The sequence below is a fragment of the Hyperoodon ampullatus genome (assembly GCF_949752795.1).
Source record: "Hyperoodon ampullatus genome assembly, chromosome: 2".
NCBI classification, from domain to species: Eukaryota; Metazoa; Chordata; class Mammalia; order Artiodactyla; family Ziphiidae; genus Hyperoodon; species Hyperoodon ampullatus.
In genome coordinates this window covers 149,342,508-149,368,063 of record NC_136915.1, presented here as the reverse complement: position 1 = coordinate 149,368,063, position 25,556 = coordinate 149,342,508, and the positions used below count along the sequence as shown (strand labels likewise).

The window sequence follows — 25,556 nt, the reverse complement described above, 5'->3', positions numbered from 1 at the left end:
AAGGCATGGAAGGTCCTTGTCTGGAGAGGAAAAAAAGAGGGAGTCTCTCAGGTCTCAGCTTCCTCTGTGTCTCCCTCCATGACCTTGACTCCCTTGTGATCCACAAAGCACCGCTCCCAGCCTTGAGCCAAGAAATGCTGCCTTTCAATGCCCCCCACCTGACAGCTACTGAGCAGATTCCAATATGCTCAGGCTTAGATTCCAGAGAAAAAAGACAGGAGCTTTGCAGTCCCCTAAGGGAGGGCAGCTCGCCCCTCCCCCTGCCCCACCAGCCAGAGCAGAGCCCCTCCAGGCAGTCCCCCCACCCCATGTCCTCCACTTCTCTTTGATAAGTCTGAATTAGGACATGATGCCAGCGTCCTGCTGGTCCTGGGCTCCAGAGAGAGGCTGCCCTTCTCCTGGGAGCTCAGCCCGTGGGATGTGCAAGGGAAATGTTTCCACAGATTAGTGCCTCCTGGGGTGGGACAGCAGCAGCAGGTGGCAGGAACAGGGCAGGGGAGGGAGCAAAGCCCAGGGAGCCCTTGGGAGGAGCCCAAGGACAGAGGCTTCCTTCTCCAGGCTCCAGCCTCCAGAACCAGGAGGTCTGGGGTTCCTTCAAAGCCCCCTGCCTCCGTTTTACCCCCCAGCTGATGCGGCATAGACCATTTTATTTGACCAATTGTTGTGGTAATTATGGGAGTATCTATCATAGTTTGACTAAGTCTTGCTCCGGGTGTAGAATAAAAGGGAGGATAAGGAGAGAGATGCAGGGGCAGGAGAGGAGAGATGAAGAGCCAGCTAAACAATCCAAGAACGGGGGGTGGGGGAGGAAAGGAAATTACAGCAAGAAGAAATATATAAGCCATGGAAAAGGCAGCCCAACAAGCGTGCCCAAAATTAAACACTTGTAGAAGGTCAAATCTGGTTGATATTTTTCAAATCTGCATTTGTTCAGTCAGGACTTACCAAGGAGCAGTTAAATCACCAGTGTGAGACAGACAGGCCAGATACCTTCTAAGGCAGGGACAAGAAGGCAGTAAACGCTGGTCAGCTGAGGGATGGAGTTGCCGGGAGGAAGGGAGAAGCCGGGTTCCTGCTGGCCTTCCCCTTCTCCCTGGCCTTGTTCTTGAGCGTTGAGTGAGTTTAGGAGTGAGCAAGGCAGGTGGGTGAGGTCATTATAATGTGACTTTGACCCAAAGATTCATCAACACTGGCTTCTCCCTTGGGTTAGTCCTGGCCCAGCATCAGCCATCCCTAATCCAGCTGGCTCCCCGACCTCACAGTTCGTGCAGGTGAGGAACTGGCCTTGGGTCTGCGTCAGCATTCTGGATGAACTCGAAGATGAATTTCACCTGGGTCTCGTAGGCTTGGACTGAGATTTTCTCATTGATTCCGTGGATGCTGAGGGAAAGAGATTTGGGGGGAGAGTCCATTGCTCTAGTACAAGTGTTATTACAGAGCACTCCCCACCCTACATCCCCTGAAGCCATTGGCCTTTGACCCTCCAGGGGTAGGAAGTGGGCAAGGTGGGAGCAGCCCTTTGTAGGAAGCGAGGTTTCATATGACATGTTGGTCATCTCTCCAGGATCCGTGTCCATGGCGAAGAACAGTGGGGGCAGATGATAATTAACTCCTGGGGACTGCAAATCATCTCCTGCTCTGGAATCCATTTGATAATTTCTCCTCTGAGGGAAAGTTATCTTTTAATTCTAAGGCCAGAATTCCAGCTAGACTTATCTCTAAGCCAGCCACCCCCCACCCCACATTACTAGGGGCACAATATCTTTATTTTAGTTTGTGCAAACCCTGGGTTTCTCCCATTCTGTGGACTGTCAGAAGAACGGCGTGGGAAAGGGACAGGTCAGATGTATCTCCTCTCTCCACCAAGCTGTCCAAACCTGTTCCATTCACTCACCTGCTGAAGCTCTGAGGCTGCAGGTAGATGGGGTTGAACCGGTAGATGCCAGTGGTAAGGTTCGTATAGTGTCTGCTGTCTGTATTGCCAATACAAGTACCTAGAAAGGAAGAATCAAGAGGAATGGGGCTTTATGTGAGCAGCCAAGCCAAGGAAGTGGTGGCAGGTGGGCTACCTGGGAATTTGGGACCCCTGTGTCACCACAGAAGATGTCTGGCCCTTCCTTGGAAGGCTGAGGCTATGAATTTTTGTCCTCAGGCTACCCATTCTCAAGACCTTTCTAAAACACCACTTCAGCCAGGAACATGGGATATCTTCCCAAAGGCATTAATGAGACATCCCTTGAATGGTCCAAAGTGCCCTCTCTCCGTGATGACCATGGAGGCCAACAGCATCATTTCATACCCATAGCCAGGTTACTCTAGAAATCTAGATATCCAGAAATCTAAGTACCTCTTCCTTGTTGCCTGAGTTTTCTCGTATATCACCCAGGTCAGAAATAAACACTCTCTGGGGGAATTTTACTGCTATAAAATGCAATCGTCTTCAAGTAGAACATAATTTCCTGTTATTCTTGTCCTCTGAAGGATGACTCTGTCTTCCTAGAGTCAAACTTCAGGTTTGGAAAGTCCCAGGATACTCTCTAGTGTCCCACTCTCCTGAAGGTAGCAGGTCACCCCATTCCCCAGTAGGAGTGTTCTTTGAAAAAAGACCCCCTGGAACATCAGTTAAAGTGTGGTGGGAGGACGTGGGATGGTAATCTGTGTTTTGTTCGACTTTCCACTCCTGGTTTTAAATGGATAATCAGCCCCTTCACAATTCCTGGCTTTGGGGATTTCTGCCAGTTGATGCCTGCCTATCTTTATTCTGTAAAAGCCCAACTCTGTTGATGGGATTATGGCAGGTGCCCCAGAAAGGAGAAGGTAAGATAGGGAGCCTTTGAGGGCCAAGAGAGGAGAATCTGGGAGTGTGCAAGCCAGGGTTCCTAGATGGTGGGGACCCAGGCCCTGCTCTGTGGCTAGAGTCCAAGCAGGTGGCAAATCTCAGAGGGTACATTCAGGGTATGTTCTTGGGTCTAGAGTCCAAGATCTCACCCCCTAGACAGGCCAGGGAATCCGAGAAAATCTGCAACCTGAAGTGACCTTGTGGCCAGGACAATGGATGTCTCAGAGGCAACCACAAGGACCAGCTGACCGCAGACTAAGGGATCCTGATGCTATGCTGTCGCATAAGACCCCAAGGGCCTGACTCAAGGTGGTGGTGGTGGTGCTTGGAGGCTTCTATAATGTCTGAGGTTGAATTTCTGAGGAGTGGATCTGATTTAAGTTGATTAAAAAAACAAAGCTGCTCTTTTTCCCCACACCCAAGGAGCTTATGGGTGCAGAATTTCACTGTAATAATCTCTTTAAGGGCCCATGCCTAGCACAGGGGCAGGTCCTAAGTATTAATATTAGCTTAGAAAATGAGAGAATCCATGATTAAAGCTAGATAAAAGGAAAGTGAACACAGGTCTTCACATTAGAGCATCTCTTCCTCACATCAGAGACCACAGATTCTCAAACTGTGGTCAGTCATCATCCCAGTGTCAGAATCCCCTGGGGTATTTGTTAAAAAGGCAGATTCCAGGGTCCTCTCCAGAGCTGGTTAACCTGAATCCTTGGGAGTGGGTCCAGGTAATCTGCATTTTAATAAATTCCCTAGGTGATTCTCTTCTCCTCTTAAATTTGAGAACCACTGTCTATACAGCATAGACTTGGAAGGTACGCCAGAAGACTGGGAAAGGGGCGTAGAGGCGCTTCTACCGGGAGAGGTGAAGGGGGTTCATTCAGATGGTACAGCCAGGAGGAGCTTCTGGGCTGCGGATTTTGAGCTCTGTTGCTGAACTGTTATCCTAGAATGGATCAGAACCAGATGGGGAACCTGGCCCCCTCTGTGGCTCCTCCAGAGGAGGGGGAATCAGAGCTGATCCTCTCCTCCATGCCAGACTGGCTGGCCTACGTTAAGCAAGGACCCAGGCTTGGCTGACCTAATTTATTGTTTCTGATCCTTTCCTGTTTGCTTTTTCACTTCTACTCAGAGGGGAAAATACAGTTCCAGTCCCATCAGGAGAGGAAGCAGCCAGCTGTTTCCAGGCTGAACAGCTGGGGTGGGGGTGGGGCAGTGGATATTAGACAGGATACAGTTCCAGCCCCCCCTCCCCCCAGCCACAGATGATGAAGTCATTACCTGGGGCAACAATGTTGACTTCCGGGAAGACAGACTGTATGGTCTGGCGGAGCAGCTGGTAGCCCAAGGCCTGATCATCAGAGGGGCTGACAGGCAGGGGGTCAAAGGCATTCAACACGTGGAACTGGATCCGGTCGTCAGCCACAATGTCCTTGGCTAGTTGTAGGACCTTGAGGGAGGAAACAAAGGGAGTTCGATTTATTAATCTGCTATCCAAGTACTGTATGAATTTAAACAGTCGTGATTTCTCTCCAGCAAGGCAGAGCCCTGGAGTTTACAGAGGAGACTCATTTTGGCACTGGGACCTCAATTTCAGCCGACTGGTTGGAGGAGATAGAAGGGCTGGTCTTCCTGGAAATCTACAGCATGGTAAATTTAGGTTAAATGTTTGGGAGGTTGCCTTACAGCCACGAGGCAGGGGGGGGATTGGAAAATCAGGAAATTGGGTCCTTTCCCTTGGGTTGAGAACCATGGGCTGGGTGAAAATGTAGAAGAGACAGCACAGTGGAAATCTCAACCGTCTCGAGACAGGGGGATAGATGTGATGACCTCACTTCAGCCTGGGAGAGTCTCTGACAGGTGGTGACAGGGTCATATACTTTCTTTCTTTCTTCTCTCTGGGCATCCCTGCTTCCTCTTTGCAACCAACTGCACTGGAGCCAGGAAGATGAGCTCAACAGACAAGAAGTCAGGAGTTGGGGGACTGGTATTCAAGTTTTCTCTCTGTGCCTCCTTTCCTCAGGAAGGAACCTGAGGAAGCTTCTAGAAAATTCAGTCTGAAATGACGAGAGCTGAACTCAGCAAAAGTCCTGGTCCCAGGCAGGATGTAGACCAGACCCTGAGGATCAGGTCATGTGGAGCCATGTGGGAATGGACCAGGCAGCTGACTTAGGGTGGCCCCCCAAACCCACTCAGCCACCCAGGGAAAGCCCCAGCACTAGTCTCAACCCATCTGATCAACAGTTGTTTTAGAACTGTCTCTGACCTAGAAAGGGGAGTGTCTGTCTCATAACTGGGGGGCATTATCTCAAGAGGACCACTTTTAGGTCAGTGTCCCCTAGAAGCATGCTATGAGCTGAGTCTGGGGAGAAAATGAGGGTTCCTACTTCTGGCTTAGAAACCACCATTTAAACCAAACCAAATTCCCTGCTGTTGGATTAGGGGGAGGAGCCAACTCACTTGTCAGAGCTTATTTTCACTCTAGCACTTATGTTCCTAATACTCTGCTACAAGAATTAATATACAGTCTGGATATATTCTTGACCCACTGGAAGGTTCCTGAAATCATCCCCAGAAGTGTCTGCTGCTCCCTGTCCCAACTTACTTTAAGGTTCCTGCCTCCAGAAATTGAAGACGGCACACAGATTGGACCACCCTCAATGAGCACAAGAGCCCAGGTGTCCCACCAGCTGTTAGGATAGGTCCTGACTCAAACACCTCATTTCTATATTTCCAGTACGAAGAACATAAAAGGCATGCAATGAATGCTGGATACACACATTTTAAAAGATGTGAACCAATAAAAATAATAATGGGAGTTGTCTCATTAAGGAGCTTGCCCAAGGTTTATCCAGTTAGTATGGCTGGGCTGGGTATCCGAACGTGGTCTGACTTCACAGCGATGATGCTTTACTGCTTCCAAAGTACCTACAGGTTGAGGTGGCGTGGAGTAGGGCCAGAAAGAGGGTGGTGTTCATTTAAGATGGATTCCTTTGTGGTATGAATTTTGAGCCAGAATTGGAAGGAAGGATACGAAACTGATGGAGAAGAGGCAAGAGGCAGTCTGAGCATGGAGAGGGGCATGTACAAAAACTGAGGAGTAACACCAGACTTTGTGCCACAGACAGCCACTTATTGCTGTGTGATGTTTGGCAAGCTCCTTAACCTCTGTGTCTCAGCTTGCTCACCTGTTAACAGAAGGAGGATAGTAGCACCTACCTGGTAAGGTGGTTGCTACCACTGTTGGAATATATGTAACGTGCTTAGGCTGGTTCCTGGCACTCAGTGTATGTTAGCTGTTATTTGCCTGTTTAGAATAGAGGGACCACCCTGGGCAATAATCAGAAACACAAGGATGGGACTAAGAGAAGGGACAATCAATGGTAAGAGGGACCTCAAAGGTCACTGGAGAGCACCTCGATCCCTCATTTCTCTGAGCTCTTTTCTATTTTATGCGAAGCTGTATTTTCCTCTCAAGTGAATGATAAATTCGTCGAAGGCAAGGACAATGTGTACTTAAAATTGGTAAGGTCTTTAGAGTTAGCAAGACCAGCTTCTATCCTACTGAAAGGCTGTTCATTAGAACGTCTATGACAGGCTGTCATCAGCTTGTCCTTGAATATTTCCAGGGGCGGAAAGCTCACCGTCATGTGTTTTAATATATTCCACCTTTGCACAACCCTGTTATGAATGTCTTCCTAATAATGAACTGAGATATGGCTTCCTGTAGCATCTAACCTCCCCCCGCCTCTTTTTATTTATTTTTTAAATATTCTGTAGAGTCCACAGGATAAAATAGTACAAGACACGTCAGCAGGATTTCACCTCTGCTGAGATCAGAGGCCTGTGCTCTTGCTGCCTGAATGCTGCCCCCAGGTCTTCGCTCCTTCTTGGGTTTCAGTGTAAATGCCCCCTGAGAGAGGACTGACCACTGTATTAAAGCTGCTCACTGTCCCACTCCTACCTCACGACTGCTTTGTGACACATCATCCTATGATTTTCTTTGTGGTACCTACTTCTTCTATTTGTTCATTTATTTGATTGCTTGCTTACTGCTGTCTCTACCCACTAGCACCTAAGCCCCTTTAGAATGGGAATCTTGGCTTGTTCACCATTTTCCCAAGTGCTTGGAAGAATGTCTAGCCCATAGTGGCCACTCAATAAACACTTGGTGAATGAATAAATGAAGGAAGAAAGGAATTTTCTGTAAAACACTCTAGATAGGTGGACATCCAGCCTCTGAGAAGCTCATTACCATCCAAGGTGCCATACTCCAAAACTCTCCTTTACGTGGGGGCTCCCTGAAGTATCTCCCAGTGGCCTTATTTCTACTCCCTGAGGCCCATGCAGAACAAATTTCCTCTCTACTTGGTAGCCTGTTACATTTCTGAAGGCTCTTGTTCCTCACAGATGGGTACCGGAGACCTATCTACATCCACGACATGGGAGAGACCAGCTAAAGATGGAGGAAGAGGGCTCTGGGAGCCATTTATGTTTCCATCGGATCCAGCGCAAGGCTCTGCACCCTCGGCCCTCAGACCAGCAGGGAGTGTCCCTGATGCATGGAATTGGGGCACGAGGGAGAGGAGTGACCAGGACAAAGAGGTGCTGTGTGCTTTGGGGATGACAGGGGCTTTGCATTCCTCCCTGGGGCAGGTGAGCAGGATGGGCCTAAGGATTCCGGAGATTTCACGAGATAGGCCGGGAAGGAAGGCCACTGTGGCAGGGGACTGGAGAGGAGGGAAGAGTGCCAGAACCTGGGGAGATGAAAGCCCCAGCTGGTGGAAAACAGCCCATGGAAAGGGCATAGAGTTGGAATGAGGATGGAAAAAAACTGGTGGAAAGAAGCTCAGTGAGGGGAATTCAGTGATTTCCTGGTCCCATGAGTCCCCAGGGAGAGGACAAAGGTTGGCACTGGATGAAAAGCAGCAGAGCCCAGGGCTTACACTGCCCCAGATCCCTGCCAATGCTGGGTGACTCTGGGCAGGCTGTCAACTCATCCCTCCAACCCCTGCAATGAGGGGTGTGCCTCCCACCCTGTGTGAGGACACACAACATCCTCCATAGGGAAGGCCCCAGGGAGAAAGGACCACAGAAGTCTAAATGTGGCAGACCCTCGATGACCTGACCCTTACCTTGCTTAATCCTGGAACATATTATTCATCTGACAGTTGTTAGGTTGCTTTTGTTGATCCTTTTCAGAAGGATCAGATTTACCTTCTAAATTCTTTTTAGCTCAACCTGATGTTTAAATAAGCTAGCCTTTCCTACAGATGTCAAACATTCTGTGTATTTCTTTTCACCCTTTAGCTTTCAGTTCAAATATCACATCCTTAGGGAAGCCTTGCCTGACTCCACAGACAAGGTCTAGTTCCTTGTTATATTCTGTGATAGCACCCAGCCCCCTTTCCTCATAGCACTCATCACGGTTTGCAGTTATACATTCATTTTTATAATTTTAGAATTGATGTTCATAGCAGAACATTGCAAGGCGCTGTCCGCAGCCCTCTTCTCTCCAAACTTCACACACCCCTCCCACGGGATTTTATTGGCTGTACAGGTTTCAATTAATAATACTCCAGCCTCTATCTCTAGTTCATTCTTTCTCTAGATCTGAGGTATTTATACTTGCCTATTAATATATTAGAAACTTCTCAAATTTCTAAACCCTTATATTTCTCTGTGAACTTGCTCTTCTTCCTGAATTCCCAATCTTGGTTAAAGGCATCAGCACCTGGCCAACTACCCAGGTTTAAACCCGTGGGGCCGTCCTGCCTTTCACTCACCCCGCATCCATTACACACAGCATCCTGCTGAACCCCACTCTCACAACCACCTCTGGTGGGTACCTTCTTCACCCCATGACCACAGCCTTAGTTCAAACCTCTATACCCACTGCCTGAGATGTTGCAACAGCTTAACTGTTTCTTCTTACTCCAGGGCTTCCTCAGCATCACCACTAGCACTGTCTCCCTAAAAAAGAATCTGAGTCTATCACAGCCCTGTTTGAAGACCTCTGACAGTTCCCTTTTGTCCACAGATTAGAGCCCAAACTCCTCGGCATGGCATACAAGGCCTTCATCCCCAAACTACAACTCCATTTTCATCTTCCATTACTTCTCCCCCAAGTTATCCAACTCTTTAGACTTTATTTTAGCTGTATTCTGAATGGCTTACTTCTAGCGAAGTCCTATTTGTCTTTAAGTCCCAGTTCAAATTTCTAGTGATCACAAAAGACTTTCTTGATCCTTAGAGGTAGCATCAGCCCCCTTCTTTGCACTGGTCCTGTGGTAATTTGTTCAGCTCTATTTGTTATAATCCAAGTATAGTATAGTGGCTAAAAGCACAGACTCCGGAACTAGTGCTGGATGTATAATCCTGGGCATGTTATTTACCTCCTCTGTTGATCTGTGCCTCTGTTTTCCCTGTTAAATGAGGATAATACATTTCCTACTTCATAGAGTGGTTGTAGGGATTAAATGAGTATGTGTCTACCTGAGAACAGTGCCAAGAGCACAGAAAGTTCACTGTCTGGGTTTGCTACTATTGTTATCATTTCCTATTTGTCACTTATTATTATCATTCATCTCCCACCCCCAGACTCCAAGTTCCCCCAAGCCAGAGATCTCCTATCCCAGCCAAGCACCTGGCACATAGGAAGCCTTTGAAAAATCATTGAACAAATGAGAGCCTGGGCCAGCCCTGGGATTGCAGCTCCACCCCAGTCCCGACAGACACATCTCCCTGAGGCTGACTCAGTGGTCAGGAACACATGGTACGTACCTCCTGGACTTTCTGTGCAGGGTGAATTCGGAAGTTGACAGTGGCCCGGGCCACAGGGGGGATGACATTCACCTAGAGAGAGAACCACAAATCCTGGCTGAGCCGACCTCAAGCCCCCCACACCTGACCCCTGCCCAGGAAGTGCCAACTACCACCTGCAGGGGGAGAGGAAGCTGATTTGATTGAAAGATCCAAGGCTTAATTTTTTCAGTCAGCCCCTGTCTTCTCTGGGCCCTTGACATGTGTTCAACACTAGAGGTGTGTCTCTGCTTCAGGCCAGACTTTCATGCTTCTTGGTCTTGGAGGGGGTCACAGAGAGATGCTCAGAGCAAGATTGCTTTCTCTGGGACTGCACGGACGCCTCTGCTTTGGCCCCGTGCAGTGCCACTGGCAGTCTACTGTGTGTGCTCTTTCCCTGGGCAACCAGGACATTTCTGCAGCGGTCAGCATTAGTCCTTACTCAAGATAGGGCACCCAGAGCATCTGAGGCCCCATCATGGCCCTGAGGGTGTTGATCATGATAATGGTGGTGGTGATGGTGATGGTGATTTCCCACATCCAACTGAAAAATTTGACTCTGTTCTCTGTTTGACCAGGAAAAACCCAAGACTAATTGGAGAAGAGAGTTAAGCTACGGAGGGAATTTTTCCCCAGAGGCCATGAGAGAACAGATTTCCCAATTGCGAATCTTTCTTTGAACTGGTATGGTGCAAAAAAGCACCAGACCAGGGACAGGAGAACTGGCTGTTATAAATTAGCCATGTGATTTTGAATAATGACAACCTCTTTGTGTCTCTGTCTTTCAACTGGCAATTGGGGCAATAATCCTCTGTGAGGAGGACCAAATGGAATAACAAATGTGAAAGTATTCTGGACAGATAAAAACACCATTCAAATGCAAGGACACAGTACTCTTATTTTGGTGAACTCTCTAGGCAGCTGGTGAAGCCAGCTCGGGCCTGGCTGACACGCCAGACACACTCGGGCCTGGCTGACACACACAGTTACGTCAGGAGTGAATTCTGAGGCACCATTCACTTACACTCAAGCCGGGCTGCACAGTACCAGGGCTCCACAAGGCCACACTGTATTCTAGGTGAATGGTGCTCCTTGAATTTGTGCTGGTGGTATTGGTAGAAACTGGAATGGTCTAACTCCTTTCCAGATTTCAGAAAGGCCTCAGCCCAGGCGAGCTAGCATGGCTAGTTCAAACAGACAAGCCCCTTAGTGGCTGGTCCAACTGGAAGTAGACCAATTTGCTGTAAAGTAGTTCTTGGAAAAAAAATTATCAAAGTATTGGTTCACCTGAAACTTATTTCTATAAAATGTAAACCTCGGGAGTTCCCTGGTGGTCCAGTGGTTAGGACTCCACGCTCTCACTGCTGAGGGCCCAGGGTTTGATCCCTGGTTGGGGATCTAGGATCCCACAAGCCTCGCTGCGTGGCCAAAAAAAAAGTAAACCTCATAGAATTTACGTTTGCAAAGGCCACCCAATATTTACTGTATTTGGGGGAATGACAGTGTATGTATTTTAAGTGTTATGTATATCACAAATGTTATAGATTTTTATTTATTTTTTATTTTTTTGCAGTACGCAGGCCTCTCACTGTTGTGGCCTCTCCCGCTGCGGAGCACAGGCTCCAGACGCGCAGGCTCAGCGGCCATGGCTCACGGGCCCAGCTGCTCCGCGGCATGTGGGATCTTCCCGGACCGGGGAACGAACCCGTGTCCCCTGCCTCAGCAGGCGGACTCTCAACCACTGCACCACCAGGGAAGCCCGACAAATGTTATAGATTTTTTAAATGGCAGGTGAGTTTCTCTCATTCAATTCAGGGTAACACTAGGAGAAAATATACTCATCACTCATTAAATTTGTGAGGTGAATAAATCTTCCAAAATATGAGGAAGAATAATAAAAAGGTGGTAGGGAGGTTGGGAATCTTTAGCCTACGTGACCAAAATGCTAAATTAATATATTACATGTTGAATGAGTATAGGTCACAAGAATTAACTCCCAAATAATGCCTCTTCACACCAGTGTAATGGTTGTCTTTTTGAAGGGGTACAGACCCAGAGAACCTGAGGGGGGCCCCTGAAATGCACATATATTAAACTTGGCCAGCAATTTCACGGAGTTTGTAGACGTCAGCTAGAACCCTTGCTCTTGAGGCTTACCCATCTGATGACACAGGACAGTTCAGCCGTTGGGCCTTCCTACTATTCAAATTGTAACCAGAGAAGGAAGGAGAAGCCAGGAGATAAAGCCAAGGGATGGAGGGGCGTGTGGGAGAAACCAGGTGGTGTTACCTTGACCCCTGCATTGAACATGGTGAGTGCCGTGGTGGTCCTGACCAGCGCATTGGTTATGTAATTCCTCTCCATCAACCTAAAGCAGAAGGACTAAGGTAAGACATTGTACAATGGAAAGAAAGAATGGGTTGTTGGATTACCCCCTTTCCTGAGCCTTGGAGATCTTTAAGACGAGGAGGGATGTCCTATGTACGAATTAGATGTAGTGTCTGGTGGCTGAGGGATGGTTAGTCAGGCCCAGTTAAGCCAAAGAGAGGGGACTGGGAAGTGGGTAGGTTTGGGGTGGGGGATATGAGGGACAGAAAGATAAAACTTTACCTGCTTACAAGGGGCTGAAATAGCCACAGGTTGCTCAAGACTATGTTGGTAGGGAAGGAAAACTGAAAGGGAAAGAAGCAGGTCAGCAGGATTTCAGAGGGGTCAGCATAACAGGCTCACTGTTCTGGGGCCTGGGTCTCTCCCTACTTTAGATCTGCCTTGAGGGCACTTGGCAGTAGCCTCAAGGATGAGCGGGAACCAGCTCCTTCAGGCTGCCCGGTGTTAGGTCTCAGGTTCTCAGCCTGAGCACCAACAGCCCCAAAGAACAAGCTGGATCCCTGAATCTTGGGCTCAGGCACAGGCTGGGAACAGGGGAGTATGGGCAGAGCACTGGCCAGCAGTAGGGCCCCTTTATTACTCGAAAGGCAACTTCTCCGCCACCCTTTCTTCCTCTTCCACAGCTGACAAGGGGTCTGCGAGTCTCCTTCTCACACCTCATTTGCCAGCTGCTGTAATGCCATCTTCAATGGCCCGTCTCCAAACATGTTCGGCATTGGTGTCTGCTCCAGTCTGGAAGAGAAATGGAGCTCTCAAGACTGACTCAACTCAGTCTAAGACCAGCAGTCTGAACAGAAGGAGAGAGATAGGATGTTTCAACAGGCCTGGCCAGGAGGTCTCCCACTCACCTCCCCATCACCTCCACCAATCCAACCGTTCCAAGATCTCAAAGCACCAGTGGGGCTACCTCTGCCCCACGAGCAGGAGCTGTCCCTGTCTACCAAGCCCAAGGTAGGCACCCCCAGTCTCATTGCACCTACCACACTGCAGCAAAATTGTCAGTCTCTTCCACTAACTGCTGAGTTCCTAGAGGAAAGGGACTGTCTGCATGCCCATCACTGGGCACAAAGTTTTGAACATGGTAGATAGTTAAATATTTAACTGAATGAATATAATTCTTCTTCCTACTCTGCAAGAAAACCGGCCAGAGGTAAGCTCTGCTGTTACAGACCCTGCTGTCCTCACCCACAGCCAGCAGCCTTTATTTACCTTAGTTATCTTGCCAGGGCAGGTGGAGAATTTAGACAGTTCTTTTCCAGCTTTTGAGCTCTAACTTCAAGCCTGGACTTTGGACTATTCCAGCTACCTAGCCTAGCTTTTGTCTGCTGGCCCTTACTTGTCATAATGGATAGATCCTCTTCTGATGTCTAACCCACTGTCCTTCCTGCAGCCCCCATGGCGGCTTCTCAGCCCAGCTTCAGGACAAGAAGCTTAGCTTCCTCAAACTCAAAGTGGGAAAGTGCCAGGTCTTCCAGCCTGAGTCTGGCAAGGGAGCAGGGCCAGGAATTGCTCACCGGCTGACAGCAGCTGCGAGGATGCCAATGCTTGTTTCCTTTGGAGGAGCTGAAGAATGGCCTGGAGTCATGTTTACTTGCAGCATGAGGTTAATTGCACCCTTCTCGGAGACTGAAATCCTGTAGGAGAGGGTCAGAGAGGGCCCTCCTGACCTCCTCCCACCCTGAATGATCCCATAGGCCCCAGGCCCATCTGTTCAGTGCCTGGTGGGCCAGGAGGTCAGCTTCATGCTGCTTAACAAAATTTACTCTAGAGGAGGAAGGGAAAGGGAAGCCCAGACCTGGTCGAAGATCGGGGTGATTAAAGCAAGAGGAGTAAAATAAAGAGTTGTTTCAGCATGGCCTAGAGACACCAGGCTGAGGTCAACTCTAATGGGGTGAGAACGCCTTCCAAGCTGGGGGCTGGGGTGCTTTACTCACATGGCAAAGGGCTTCTGGAGGTTGGGAATGAAACCATCCAAGATGGAGCTCCCCTCATCCACAATGAAGGCCAGCTGGATGCCCCTTGCCTGTAGCAGGGCTGAGATCTTCAGAGCCCCATTTAGCCCTGATACCTGCAGAGATTGAAACCAGAGCCACAGTCCTTCTCAGCCAGACCTCCAGAGGTAGCTCACAGAGACCCATTCAGCATAGCTGGGGGCTCCAGAGCCTCCCCACCCAGGCTCCTTCCTGGGGGGCAGGGCCCTTGACAATCCTGCCTCACAGAATCCTGGAGTGTCAGAGCTGGAAGGGCCCGACGTCCCTCATTTCACAAGTGAAGAAACTGGGACCCAGAGTGTGAAGTGATTTGCCCAGGGTCAAAGTAAGTGGCATCACTGGAAATAAAACACATTCGTTGATCTCCCTGTTATTTCTCTTCCCATCACACCAGTCCTTCTCTAGGTGTAGTTGATGGATTACGTGCCTGCCTCAGGTATTACCAGGGAGTTTGTTAAAAATTCAGATCTATGCATGTCACTAAGTGAAAGAAGCCAATCTGAAAAGACTATATACTGTATAATTCCAACTATATAACATTCTAGAAAAGACAAAATTATAGAGACAGTAAAAAGATCAGTGGTTGCCAGGGTTTGGGGGAAGGAGAGAGGGATCAATTGGCAGAACACAGAGGCTTCTTAGGGCAGTGAAAATATGTATGACACCATCATGATACCATATATGTTAGTATACGTTTGTCCAAACCCATAGAATGTACAACACCAAGAGTGAACCCTGATGTAAACTATAGCTTTGGGTGATTATGATGTGTAGGTTCATCATTTGTAACTAATGTTCCACTCTGGTGGGGGATGTTGATATTGGCGGAGGCTGTGCATTCGTGTGGATAAGGGAAAGCTCTGTATCTTCTCATTTCTGCTGTGAACTTAAAACTGCTCTTAAGAAAAAAAAGCCTTTAAAAAACAACAAATTCGGATCTATGGCACAGAGCCCAGGTATCTGCATTTTGGTCAAAGTCCTTACACAGAGAAGTTGGCAAATTACCACGCCATATCCTGGAAACGGTGCAGCCAGGGAGCAAACCAGACCAGGGTGAAGCATACTCCCTCCCCCAATAGGGGACCCAGAGATAGGTATAGGATGAGGGAGTTCTACCTCCTCATCATGGCCCAGAGCAATGAAGAAAGATCTTCGGGGGATGTAGTTTCTGATCAGCAGAAGCTCCAAGGCCTGCAGGATTGCCTGGGAGACAGAAGGACAATGGAAGAGGAGAAAGGCTTATTCTCTGAGGTGTGGCACCAACGGGGCATCAGAGACATTTGGCTGCTGGCAATAGGGCTGATGGGACTCGGATGTGATAGACTCTCTTTGGAGAGAACAAATTAAAATGGTCCCAGGGGACGGGATGTAGGGAAGCAGAGCTCTGCATGAAACATTTACCACCTGGAGAAAAGCATAAATTTATCAACGTCAGAGCTGAAAGGGTACCTGGGGATCATCTACTCTAATCCCCATTTCACACTTGAGAAATCGGGGCCCAGGGAAGTGACACACTGATGACTGGAACTGAGGTATCCTGAAGCCAAGGTTCTTTCTACCATAGCCTCCTGCCTCCCAGGGGTTGGCCAAGCACCCCCCTCCTGGGTTAATCTTTAGGACTCCAAGGCAGAGGGAACATAGCGTTTCAAGACCATAAGAGAGTTCTTGTTGTCCAGTGTGCCTCGACCATAGATGAAGCCATTACTCTCCAAGCCAGAGAACGGGGGCACATCCCAGCCTTCGTCAGGGGCAGGCACCACATCCATGTGAGCAAGGAGCATGTAGGGCTGCAGGCTGGGGTCCGAGCCTTGGACAGTGAACAGGTGGCTGTACTCTCCCACAGCTTCATGCCGGATAAAGCTGGTTTTGAACACAGTAGGAAAGACTAGAAGCGGAGAGATGAAAAGCAATGAGAGAAAGCCAGATTCAACAGTTGCCTTTGGTTTTCCTACCATTTGATTCTCCCTGCTTTTTTTTTTTCCCCCTTTAAAACATGCAGCCCCCTTTAGGAAGCCTTCTGGTACAAAGCCAGTCTGATTCCTGATTTGCCCAATCTCTGAAAAACCTCTTCCTTATATTATAATGTGCTATTACTGTGTAATAACCTGCATATCAAGACCCCACCATTATGACAGATAAGAGCTCAAGGTTTGGCTTGGTCTGACCTCTAATGTTGTCACAAATACACGTTACAGGATGACGGAGACGAAGACTATGTTAAATTTTAAATAATAGGCCCCAGTATCCAAATTACTTGGAACCAAACATGACCACTATATATATATATTAAAAAAATCAGAGATATTTTTCTTTTACAAAACAATACTTTTAATGTTTGTGTTATATGGAGATAAAAGATTATTCTGTCTAGCATATGGCCACAATTTTGTGTGCAGGTATGGGTGTTCCCAGGGTCAACTATTCTGATTACAGATAAGTATTAACACAGGTGGCCTTAGAAACATGGGAGAAAGAACTTTGATCTCCCTCTGTGTTGGAAGAATCCATATATACCTCTGTGGATACTTAAAAACAAACAAACAAACAAACAAAAATGAAGAATATGCTTTTTTCTTGTCAGCCAGCTTATCTAGTCTACTGTTACTATACATTTCTTTCCTGATTTTTTTTTTTTTTGTGGTACGCGGGCCTCTCCCTGTTGTGGCCTCTCTCGTTGCGGAGCACAGGCTCCGGACGCACAGGCTCAGCGGCCATGGCTCACGGGCCCAGCCGCTCCGCGGCATGTGGGATCTTCCCAGACCGGGGCACAAACCCGTGTCCCCTGCATCGGCAGGCGGACTCTCAACCACTGCGCCACCAGGGAAGCCCTGTGTTTTTTTGTTTTTTTGTGGTACGTGGGCCTCTCACTGCTGTGACCTCTCCTGTTGCGGAGCACAGGCTCCGGACGTGCAGGCTCAGTGGCCATGGCTCACGGGTCCAGCCGCTCCGCGGCATGTGGGATCCTCCCAGACCAGGGCACGAACCCGTGTCCCCTGCATCAGCAGGCGGACTCTCAACCACTGCGCCACCAGGGAAGCCCCTCTTTCCTGATTTTTATCTCCTATTTAGTGAAGACTTTCAGCCTGTTGGATTGATCCCAGATCCACCCGTCCCCAGAGTGTTAGAGAGGGGGCTACTTGCAGTGCCTTTGCCAGCTCCTCCCACCTGAGACTTGAGGGGGGCTGTTTTTTACTTGATTTAGGAAAGTGGCCTCACTAGTTTCCATGAGCTTTTTCTATGCGGAGGGGGAGCTCCAAGTCTCCTTTTTTCCGTTGACCCATATTTCTTTAGCTCATGGGCAGTGGGGTAGGGGGAGAGGACTGATGTGATAGTTCAAAGCTGTTGACTGCCTAGAAGCTCAGAAATGTGTTAGTAATGAATCTGGAGTAGGGCTTGGGTAGGTGGGATGTGCACATGTGTGGGCTGTAGGTATGTGTATGGTGGTAGGGGTGGGAGGAGCATGGAGCATAGTTCTAGCAACTATGGGAGAAGGAATTCCTAGTCCCACCTTTTGATTAGATTATATTTATTGACTGACATACTTCGGGCAAAGATTGGGAGAGTTCAAACTCTGACCCAACAGCTATGTGCCTTGGTTCTTCAAAGGGCAAATCTATAGTCTCTACTCTGTGTTCACTCTAACTCCTGGACTCTCCCTTCTATCGCTCCCCACTGTGTACAAACTTTGGTCAAAAGAGGCCCATACAAATTAGGTTGCCCTTGGTCAGTCACAAATTAAACTTCTTTATCACTTTGTAAAAGCACTGTGTCTCCAGCACTCCCTCTCCTACTTCTTTTGCACAGTTTGTGGCTCACCTTTATGAATGTATTCTCCAAACTCAGCCAGGGCTGTCGTGTTGAGCTCCTCGGGGCTGAAAGACACTGTTGGAATCTGGATGGCACCTATCAGAGATGGAAGATGATAACAACCATTGATTTTTCCACAGCCCTCTGTACATAAAAAGTTCTCTTGCCTTCATTATCTTATTGTGGAGGGCAAAACAATCCTTTGAGGTAGGCACTGTTGTTTTCCCTTATTCGAAACTGAGGAAACAAGCTTACAGGCATTAGGTGAGCTGCTCAAGATTGTCCAGAAACAAGCAGTAGAACTGGGATTTAAACTCAAGTTCTTTGAATTTATTTAGGCTAATATGGTTCTTAAAGGAAAATAAAGTCCAAGATGGGATGGGGTTGGGGAGGTCAGACAGGAGTAGATTTTATATCCTGACCCTAAGTGGGAAGCGGCTATAAATTGCTTCTAAGGCCTCACTCTGCCTCTGAAGCCACCATCCCTTCAATGAATCTAAGGAGCCGGTTGTCCTGGGTCCCTACAAGGATGAAGCTTTGTGTGCTTTTCTGTACAGAGAGTAGGCTTATTCCTCATAGACTGGCTCACCCAGAGTCTCACTGTTCTCTCAGCCAAGGCCAGCTTTTTGGGCACATGATGCCTGGGAAGGGGTGGATTTAGAAGCTCCCAAACAAGCTCTTCAATCATAAACAATCTCATCCACTCTACCCAGAAGTCTCAGTTGCTGAATTGCCACTAGGTTGATCCCTTGGTGAAGGCTTTACATTCTTAAAGAGTTCCACTATCAAATGCAAACAGCGGGGCTGGGGGGGGGAGGGGCGCAGAAACACCTGGATCATGAAAATATTTGATTAGATGGCTGTTCGAAAACACTGGGAACAAATGCACCCAGGGCAGCTTGATGTCAAGGGAGGGCCTCTGGCTTCTGTACTCAGTTTTCTAAGAGTCAACCCTGCGTCATAGCCTACCACATAGGTGGGGAAGCCAAGGTTCAAAAAGACTAAACAAACTGCCTACATGAGATTGAGAGGCAGACTCAAGATCTGAACTCAGGTGTTTTGTCCCCTGCTCAGTATTCTAAGCCATGTTGCTATGAGGCCCCCTTTTTAGGTTCTAATCTAGCTTTTGCTTTCTTTTGTGCAGGGAGACTCTGGTGAGCTGCTGCCCAATGCCCTTCAGAGAACTATTTATACTATGATGCTTTGGGAAAGCCCTGCTCTGCCTCCCAGGCCTATCGCTCCAGCACAAACACAATTTATACTTAACAATGAGGGTTAGCTTTTGCATCTGCCGGCACATGTTTATGTAGGCAGTTTCTTTTAATCCATTACTTAATGGAAGGGAAAAGACTGGCGTTAAGCCGAATGGTGAGGAAGGATCTCATTATACCACAGGATCTAGCACTCAACAGAAACTTTCTTCTTTTCTCTTGGAAAACGCAGACTGGGAAGGTAAATAAATTTTTAGCCTTGGTTTGCTGTCTAGGGGAGAGATGTCCTTTAGGAGAAGAAATTAGGAACATCTCACACCCCGGCAACACTCTCACACCCCTTTTTGGAGCCATCTAGAAACTACAGGCACTAGATGTTGTCACCCAGCGCTTACTCCGAGGTGCGGGGTGCTGGGGAAGATCATTTAACTGACCTAAACTTCAATTTCCCTCATCTGTAGATAAGATTCAGATCATTTAGTCTTAAGTGATTTAACAAGTGAAAACTCCCAAAGGTTAAAAGCTGTTTTTTTTTTTTTTTTACTCATTACACATTTATTGTACATTTTCACAATCTGGATTTGCCACAAAATTGGGGGCATGGGGTGAGGGAAGTGGGGGCAGGGGATACTGGGATAATATGGGGGGTCTAGAACACAGCACCCTCACCCCCAGCATCTCTCCCTACCCTTTCACACCACAGCTTAGATCTCCCTTATCCCCCTCCACACAGAAACCTCGAGTGTGGGGGGAAGAGTTTAGGGGGTCCCATCCAGTGTCAGGTTAAGGGACTGCACCCTCAGACCCCTAAAATTGTGCCGTTTAAAAAGACATTAGACCCTTCCTTTATCACTTCACCTAAGGAGGAGACCTGGAGAGGGGCAAGAATCCCCATCTTCCAGCAAGTCCTACATTGGCAGTGACCAGTACCCCCGGCCTGAATTCAAGGGGGCAGTCAGAGGAGCTGGGCAGTGATGGGGCAACACCCCCCAAATGAGGGAGCAGGGTATTCAGTCCAACCTCCAGCAGGGGTGGGGCCAGAGATTTCAGGCAGGAATTGGAGGGATTCTTTGCCCTGCCCCGTCCTCCCCAAGGCAGTGATGACCCCCCGACACACTGGCAGCCACCTCTTCCAAAAGAGATCAGATTGTGGCCAACCCCCATGCTCCAGGCAAGCGGAGGTGGGGGTGGGGTAGTGTGGATGAGGGCAAAGTTGAAGCTTCCAGGGTAGGTAGGGAACGCTGGAGTCCCCAGAAGCCAGGTCTAGGAGAAGAAAAGCTTGGGCTCCCCAAGCCGGGCACGAGGTGCCGTGAATGGGGCCAGGGCTCGGCGGTGGGGTGTTGCGGAGCTCGAGCTCGAGTAGCTGACCTCTGTGGCGGGAGAAGGGAGTCGCGGGGTGGCCCGAGGAGACAGCGACCTATATATGAGAATAAGTGGTGAAGGGGACCCAGGTTCACCTTTCAGAGCCTCCTTCATTGCGACGCGCTCCTCTTGGCTGAACTGAGAAGGGATTCGCGGCACCCTCTGATGCCCCTTGCCCCGCAGGCCCTTCGATCTGGAGACAGCGGCGATACCTAGCAGTAGCACAGCCGCCAGGGCCAGCAGGCAAACGTACGGCCGAGCCATGTTTCTCTCAATTCCTCGCTGCCAGTTGGCGGGCTGGAGTTCGGACCTAAACAGCCAGCCCACGATCTTTGCCCTGTCACTGCTCTAATTCCCTCAACTGCCTTAGTCCCACCCCATTCCCAGGGATGGCCAATCATCCCTTGCCTGGAGATGTAGGACAACCAATCCACGGGACGGCCCCGCCCCAGGCCCGCAAGGCCTTTTGGGGGTTGTGGTTTCTCGCCCTGTAGCTCGTAGCGGTAGAGCAGAGATGAAGTAGGGTTCCAGGCAAGTTAGTGCAAGGTATTGCCTGCACTTGATCTTCTGCTTGGAGATACTCGTCAATCCCTTTCTAGATGACAACAGACCAAGTAAAAGGGGGAAAAGGCAAATAAATGAAAAAAGTTAATCAGACCTTTATCTACTTCTCGCTTCCTCTGAAGCTTAGGGCTTGACTACCATTCCCTTATATTCCATTGAGGAAGCTCTGCAACCCCTGGCTTGATTTCATTTGAATTGGAACAATATTGCTCTGTCTATAGACATTGTTTTGAAGTATTAGATGAGAGTGTTTGCTTCTGTTTAGGAATTCGCTGAAAGTGTTTTTTTCTTTCTTTTTTTTTTTTGCGGTACGCAGGCCTCTCACAGTTGTGGCCTCTCCCGTTGCGGAGCACAGGCTCCGGACGCGCAGGCTCAGCGGCCATGGCTCACGGGCCCAGCCGCTCCGCGGCATGTGGGATCTTTCCGGACCAGGGCACGAACCCATGTCCCCTGCACCGGCAGGTGGACTCTCAACCACTGCGCCACCAGGGGAGCCCTATATGACTTTCTGATCCTAGTCATCCTAGTGGATGTGAAGTGGTACCTCACTGTGTTTTTTTTTTTTTTTAACTGAAGTAGAGTTGATTTACAATGTTGTGCCAATCTCTGCTGTATAGGAAAGTGACTCAGTTATACACACATATAAACAAAAAGGTCTTACTGTATAGCCCAGGGAACTATACTCAATCTCCTGGGATAAACCATAATGGAAAATAATATTTAAAAAAGAATGCGTATATGTGTATAAATCATTGTGGTTTTGATTTGCATTTCCCAGGTGACAAATGATGTTGATGATATTTACATGTGCTTATTGGCTATTTGAATATCTTCCTTGGAGAAATGTCTATTTGGATATTTTGCCCATTTTAAAATTGGGTTATTTGTATTTTTATTTTTGAGTTGCAAGGGTTCTTTATATATTCTAGAGACCAGATGTATGATTTGCAAATATTTTATCCCATTCTGTGGGTTGTCTTTTTATTTTCTTGATGGTGTCCTTTGAAGCATAAAAGTTTTAAATTGTGATGAGTCCAATGTACCTGTGTTTTCTTTTCTTGCTCATGCATTTGGTGTCATATCTAAGAATTTTTTTTGCCAAATCCTAGGTCATGAAAATTTACCTCTGTGTTTTCTTCTAATATCTTATATGTATATTCTTCTAATAGCTATTTCTTGAATAGATATTTCTTCATATGTTGTTTGCCCTTAGGACCATATCTAGAGGCTTAAATTTTTTAAAAAATTGTTACCAGTTTCACTGGGGAGCTGATCAGTGTAGCTCCTCACACTGTCATGTCAGATGTTGGTTGTTCTACATCCTTTTGTGACAAAAGTCTTAAAATGATAAAATATATTTTCCAGTGCTAAAGCCAGAATCATGTTTAATGAGAAAAAAGCAGAAACTTTAGCATTAAAGTCAGAGATAAGAAAAGGATGTCTACTATCACCACTATTATTTAATATTATTTTTGCAGGTACTAGTCAAGACAAGTAAACAAGAAAAAGAGATTAGCAGTATAAAGATTTGAAAAGGAGATAAATTTATAATGTTTATTATTTGTACACATAGGATGTATAGCTGGCAAACTTGAAATAATCAACTGCCAAACTACTACAAAACTATTAGTACTGTAAGAGAATTCAGCAGGTAATCTGGGTACAGAGTTAATATATAAAAATCAATAGCCTTTGTATATGCAATCACCAATGAGTTAGAAAATATAAGAAAAGATTCTGTTTATAATGGAAAAGGCAATAAAAAAGGTAAAAAATAACTAGGAATATACTTGAGAAATGTGTAAGATCTATATGAGAAGACACTATTTAGATTATCAAAAGGAGATTAAAATGGAAAGGAATATTATATCCTTGAATAAGAAAACTGTATCATAAAAGTGTTATAGGTGGGGACTAAACCTTCCAGATGTTACAAAATACTACAAATCCTCTACAATTATCTTCTGTCTATCTATCTATCTATCTAGTATTAGTATAGAATCAATTCTTGTTTTTATTGGTTTAAAATTCATCATTGTGTTTGTTTTCGTGCCCAAATTACCCTACATTCAGTTAGTAGAAGGTGCTTGAATCTGGTCCTTGTGATATGCCTCCATCTTTTTTTTTTTTTTTTTTAACAATTCCTTGCCTTCTGGCATAAAAAGTTGTTTCAGACTCATTTTGTGCCTACCCTACCCTGGCCCTGGAACCAGCCATTGCTCTGAGGGGCCCTGGTTCTTCTTAACAAGGAGTTGTATTAGAAACTATGTTTAGGAAGGCAGAGTCTTAAAATACTCCATTCCATTGTAGAATGAGGAGATGATCATCTTATAGAATTTTAAAAATTGAGATATAATTGACATATAACATTATCTTAGTTTCAGGTGTACAACATAATGATTTGATATTTATATATATTGTAAAATGATCACCACAATGTCTAGTTAACATAGAAGTTTTTTTTTTTTACATCTTTATTGGAGTATAATTGCTTTATAATGGTGTGTTAGTTTCTGCTTTATAACAAAACATAGAAGTTTTGACACTACTCCCCCAAAGACTGCAAAAGCCATGCTGTGGTTTTACAACTAAAGGTAAAAATGTGTTTTAAAGATAAGTTAAAGAAATGCATCTGATTTAGATGCCACTTTTATGCCACTCAAAACTCTCCTACAAAGCCTCTTTTGGGGTAACAGTTCTGAGCAGTCTTACCTGCTGGTCTCTCCCTGGAGCCATGCACACCTCTTCCTTCCTGTCCTGGGGGGCTTCCTTGATGCCACAGCATGGGACCCCTTGGGAACTGCTCTGTGCTCACGTCCATGCAACCCATAATTGTTGGAGAGTTAATATCCAAGGGATCACCCTTGACCAACAGAAGATGGGAATGATGGTTAAATGTTTCTCCAGGACAGTTTAGAGACGCATTTTGCAGAGCTCCTAGGATGGCCCAGGAGGCTGGAGCTCCAGTTGCCCTCCACAGGGGCTACCTCAGTAACTCATTCTTTTGTTGGCTTTCCCTCCTTGTTTCACTCCTCCTGCCTTTCACTCCCACTTGCTGGGATCACCTCCCAAATACCTGTATGGAAGCTTTTGTCTCATGTTCTACTTTGGCGGGGGGAGGGGTTCAGGCTAAGATAGCATCATTAAAAGCATATATAAAATTCAAAGCGGAGGGATGCTAATTGCCAGTTTACTCAGATCTTGCAGGGCAGTTGAATAGCACGATAAAGCAAGATTAGTTTATTTTACATAAATTATCATTTTGGAACTCAGTGACTTCTCTGCCCCTGCAATATATCCTCTTCCTCCTTCACCTGTTTCTCCCTTTTCTAGCTCTTCTGATCTCTTTGTTTCCATGCATCTATCCCGCTGATCTTTCTTATCTCTAGTCCCCCATCTCTTTCCACTTCATTCTATTTCTGTCTCCCCCAAGCCTTTGCTCTTTTTCTGTGATTCCTCTTATTTCCTCCCATTTCCTACAGTTAGCAAACAAAGCTGAGAATCAGCCTAGCTCGTTGGACACTTGAGTCCTTTGGCCTTTTGCTCCTTACATTGTCTCACAAACAGGGGAGGGAAATGTCGGAGATTGTGTGCTCCTCCAAACCAAGATTCTGAAAGCTTTGCTGAGTATTGATGGGATTGGCCCTTAACAGACATCTCATGAATGTTGAAGAATTAGCACGTGAAACATATACAGAAGAGATGGTGGAAGTTTGACTTTCCTGATAGCCACGGAAGTCACAGGGTTGGCTCTGGGAATTGGTCCTGAGTATGGGGATCCCTTAGTCCAGGTGTCATGCCCCAGTCTCTGCTCTTCACCTGGATCGTGGACGTTTATTCATTCTCAGGAGTGGAAAACCGGAACCTGGAGAGCAGCTGGGAGATTCAAGAAGTCTTAGCTTTCTGTTTCTTTTCCCCAGGACAGGGCAAAGCAAGCCACCTCTTCCTGGAGGTGACTTGTTTTGCCTCTCTGTAAAACCACCCGAACACATGCATTTGTTCACGTTTCAAAACCACTTTATTAGCAAAATGAACAAAAGGAGAATGGCGTTTAAATTAAATAAATTACACAAATATCTCAAGAGTCCCGGTCTTCTCCAGGAACCACATCATTGCTGGTCAGTATAACTAAGAACATTCAGAAGTATTGAAATTCTGGATTATTTGACTATCTTGTTCTCCTTTCCTGCCTCAGTCATGTCCAGTGAGTGGTCTGTGTGAATTTATGTTCTTTCCAAAGTATTCTAACAGTGAAGTTCTCTTCAAGGCTCCCCTCCACCCCAGGGCTTTCCGATCTTACATCCACTGTGGTCTCTGTGCGTACTTACACCCCTGGACATAGTTCAGGATCCCTCCTTGAGCCCCCAGCTCCAGGCCACTGTGAGTCAGCAATCACCTTTTGGTCTGGGGCTGGCCTGGGGGTTAACAGTCACTTTATCAAGTCCTCAAGGGTTCTAGACACTTGGTTCACAAGGCACCTCTAACTTGGGAAGTCCTGAGGCTCTGTGATTTTCCCACACCTCTTGGGCCTGAGCTGGACTTTGCAGGAGGTGGAGCAGGGGAGGGTGAGTTTTCATTGGCTACGGTTCTCGT

General features: G+C 47.1%; 1 protein-coding gene across 1 annotated transcript; it reads right to left on the bottom strand.

The window, feature by feature from the left end:
• Nucleotides 1–935: 935 nt before the first annotated feature.
• On the bottom strand, nt 936–20,663 carry PM20D1 (peptidase M20 domain containing 1; the record flags this gene model as incomplete). Its single annotated transcript, XM_079698388.1, has 13 exons — nt 936–1,380; nt 1,895–1,994; nt 4,121–4,289; nt 9,623–9,694; nt 11,930–12,008; nt 12,251–12,312; nt 12,685–12,760; nt 13,543–13,662; nt 13,963–14,096; nt 15,136–15,222; nt 15,672–15,904; nt 17,836–17,922; nt 20,495–20,663. The coding sequence occupies 13 exons, from the start codon at nt 20,661–20,663 to the stop codon at nt 1,257–1,259; spliced, it is 1,512 nt and encodes a 503-aa protein (XP_079554514.1). The 3' UTR covers nt 936–1,256.
• Nucleotides 20,664–25,556: the final 4,893 nt, after the last annotated feature.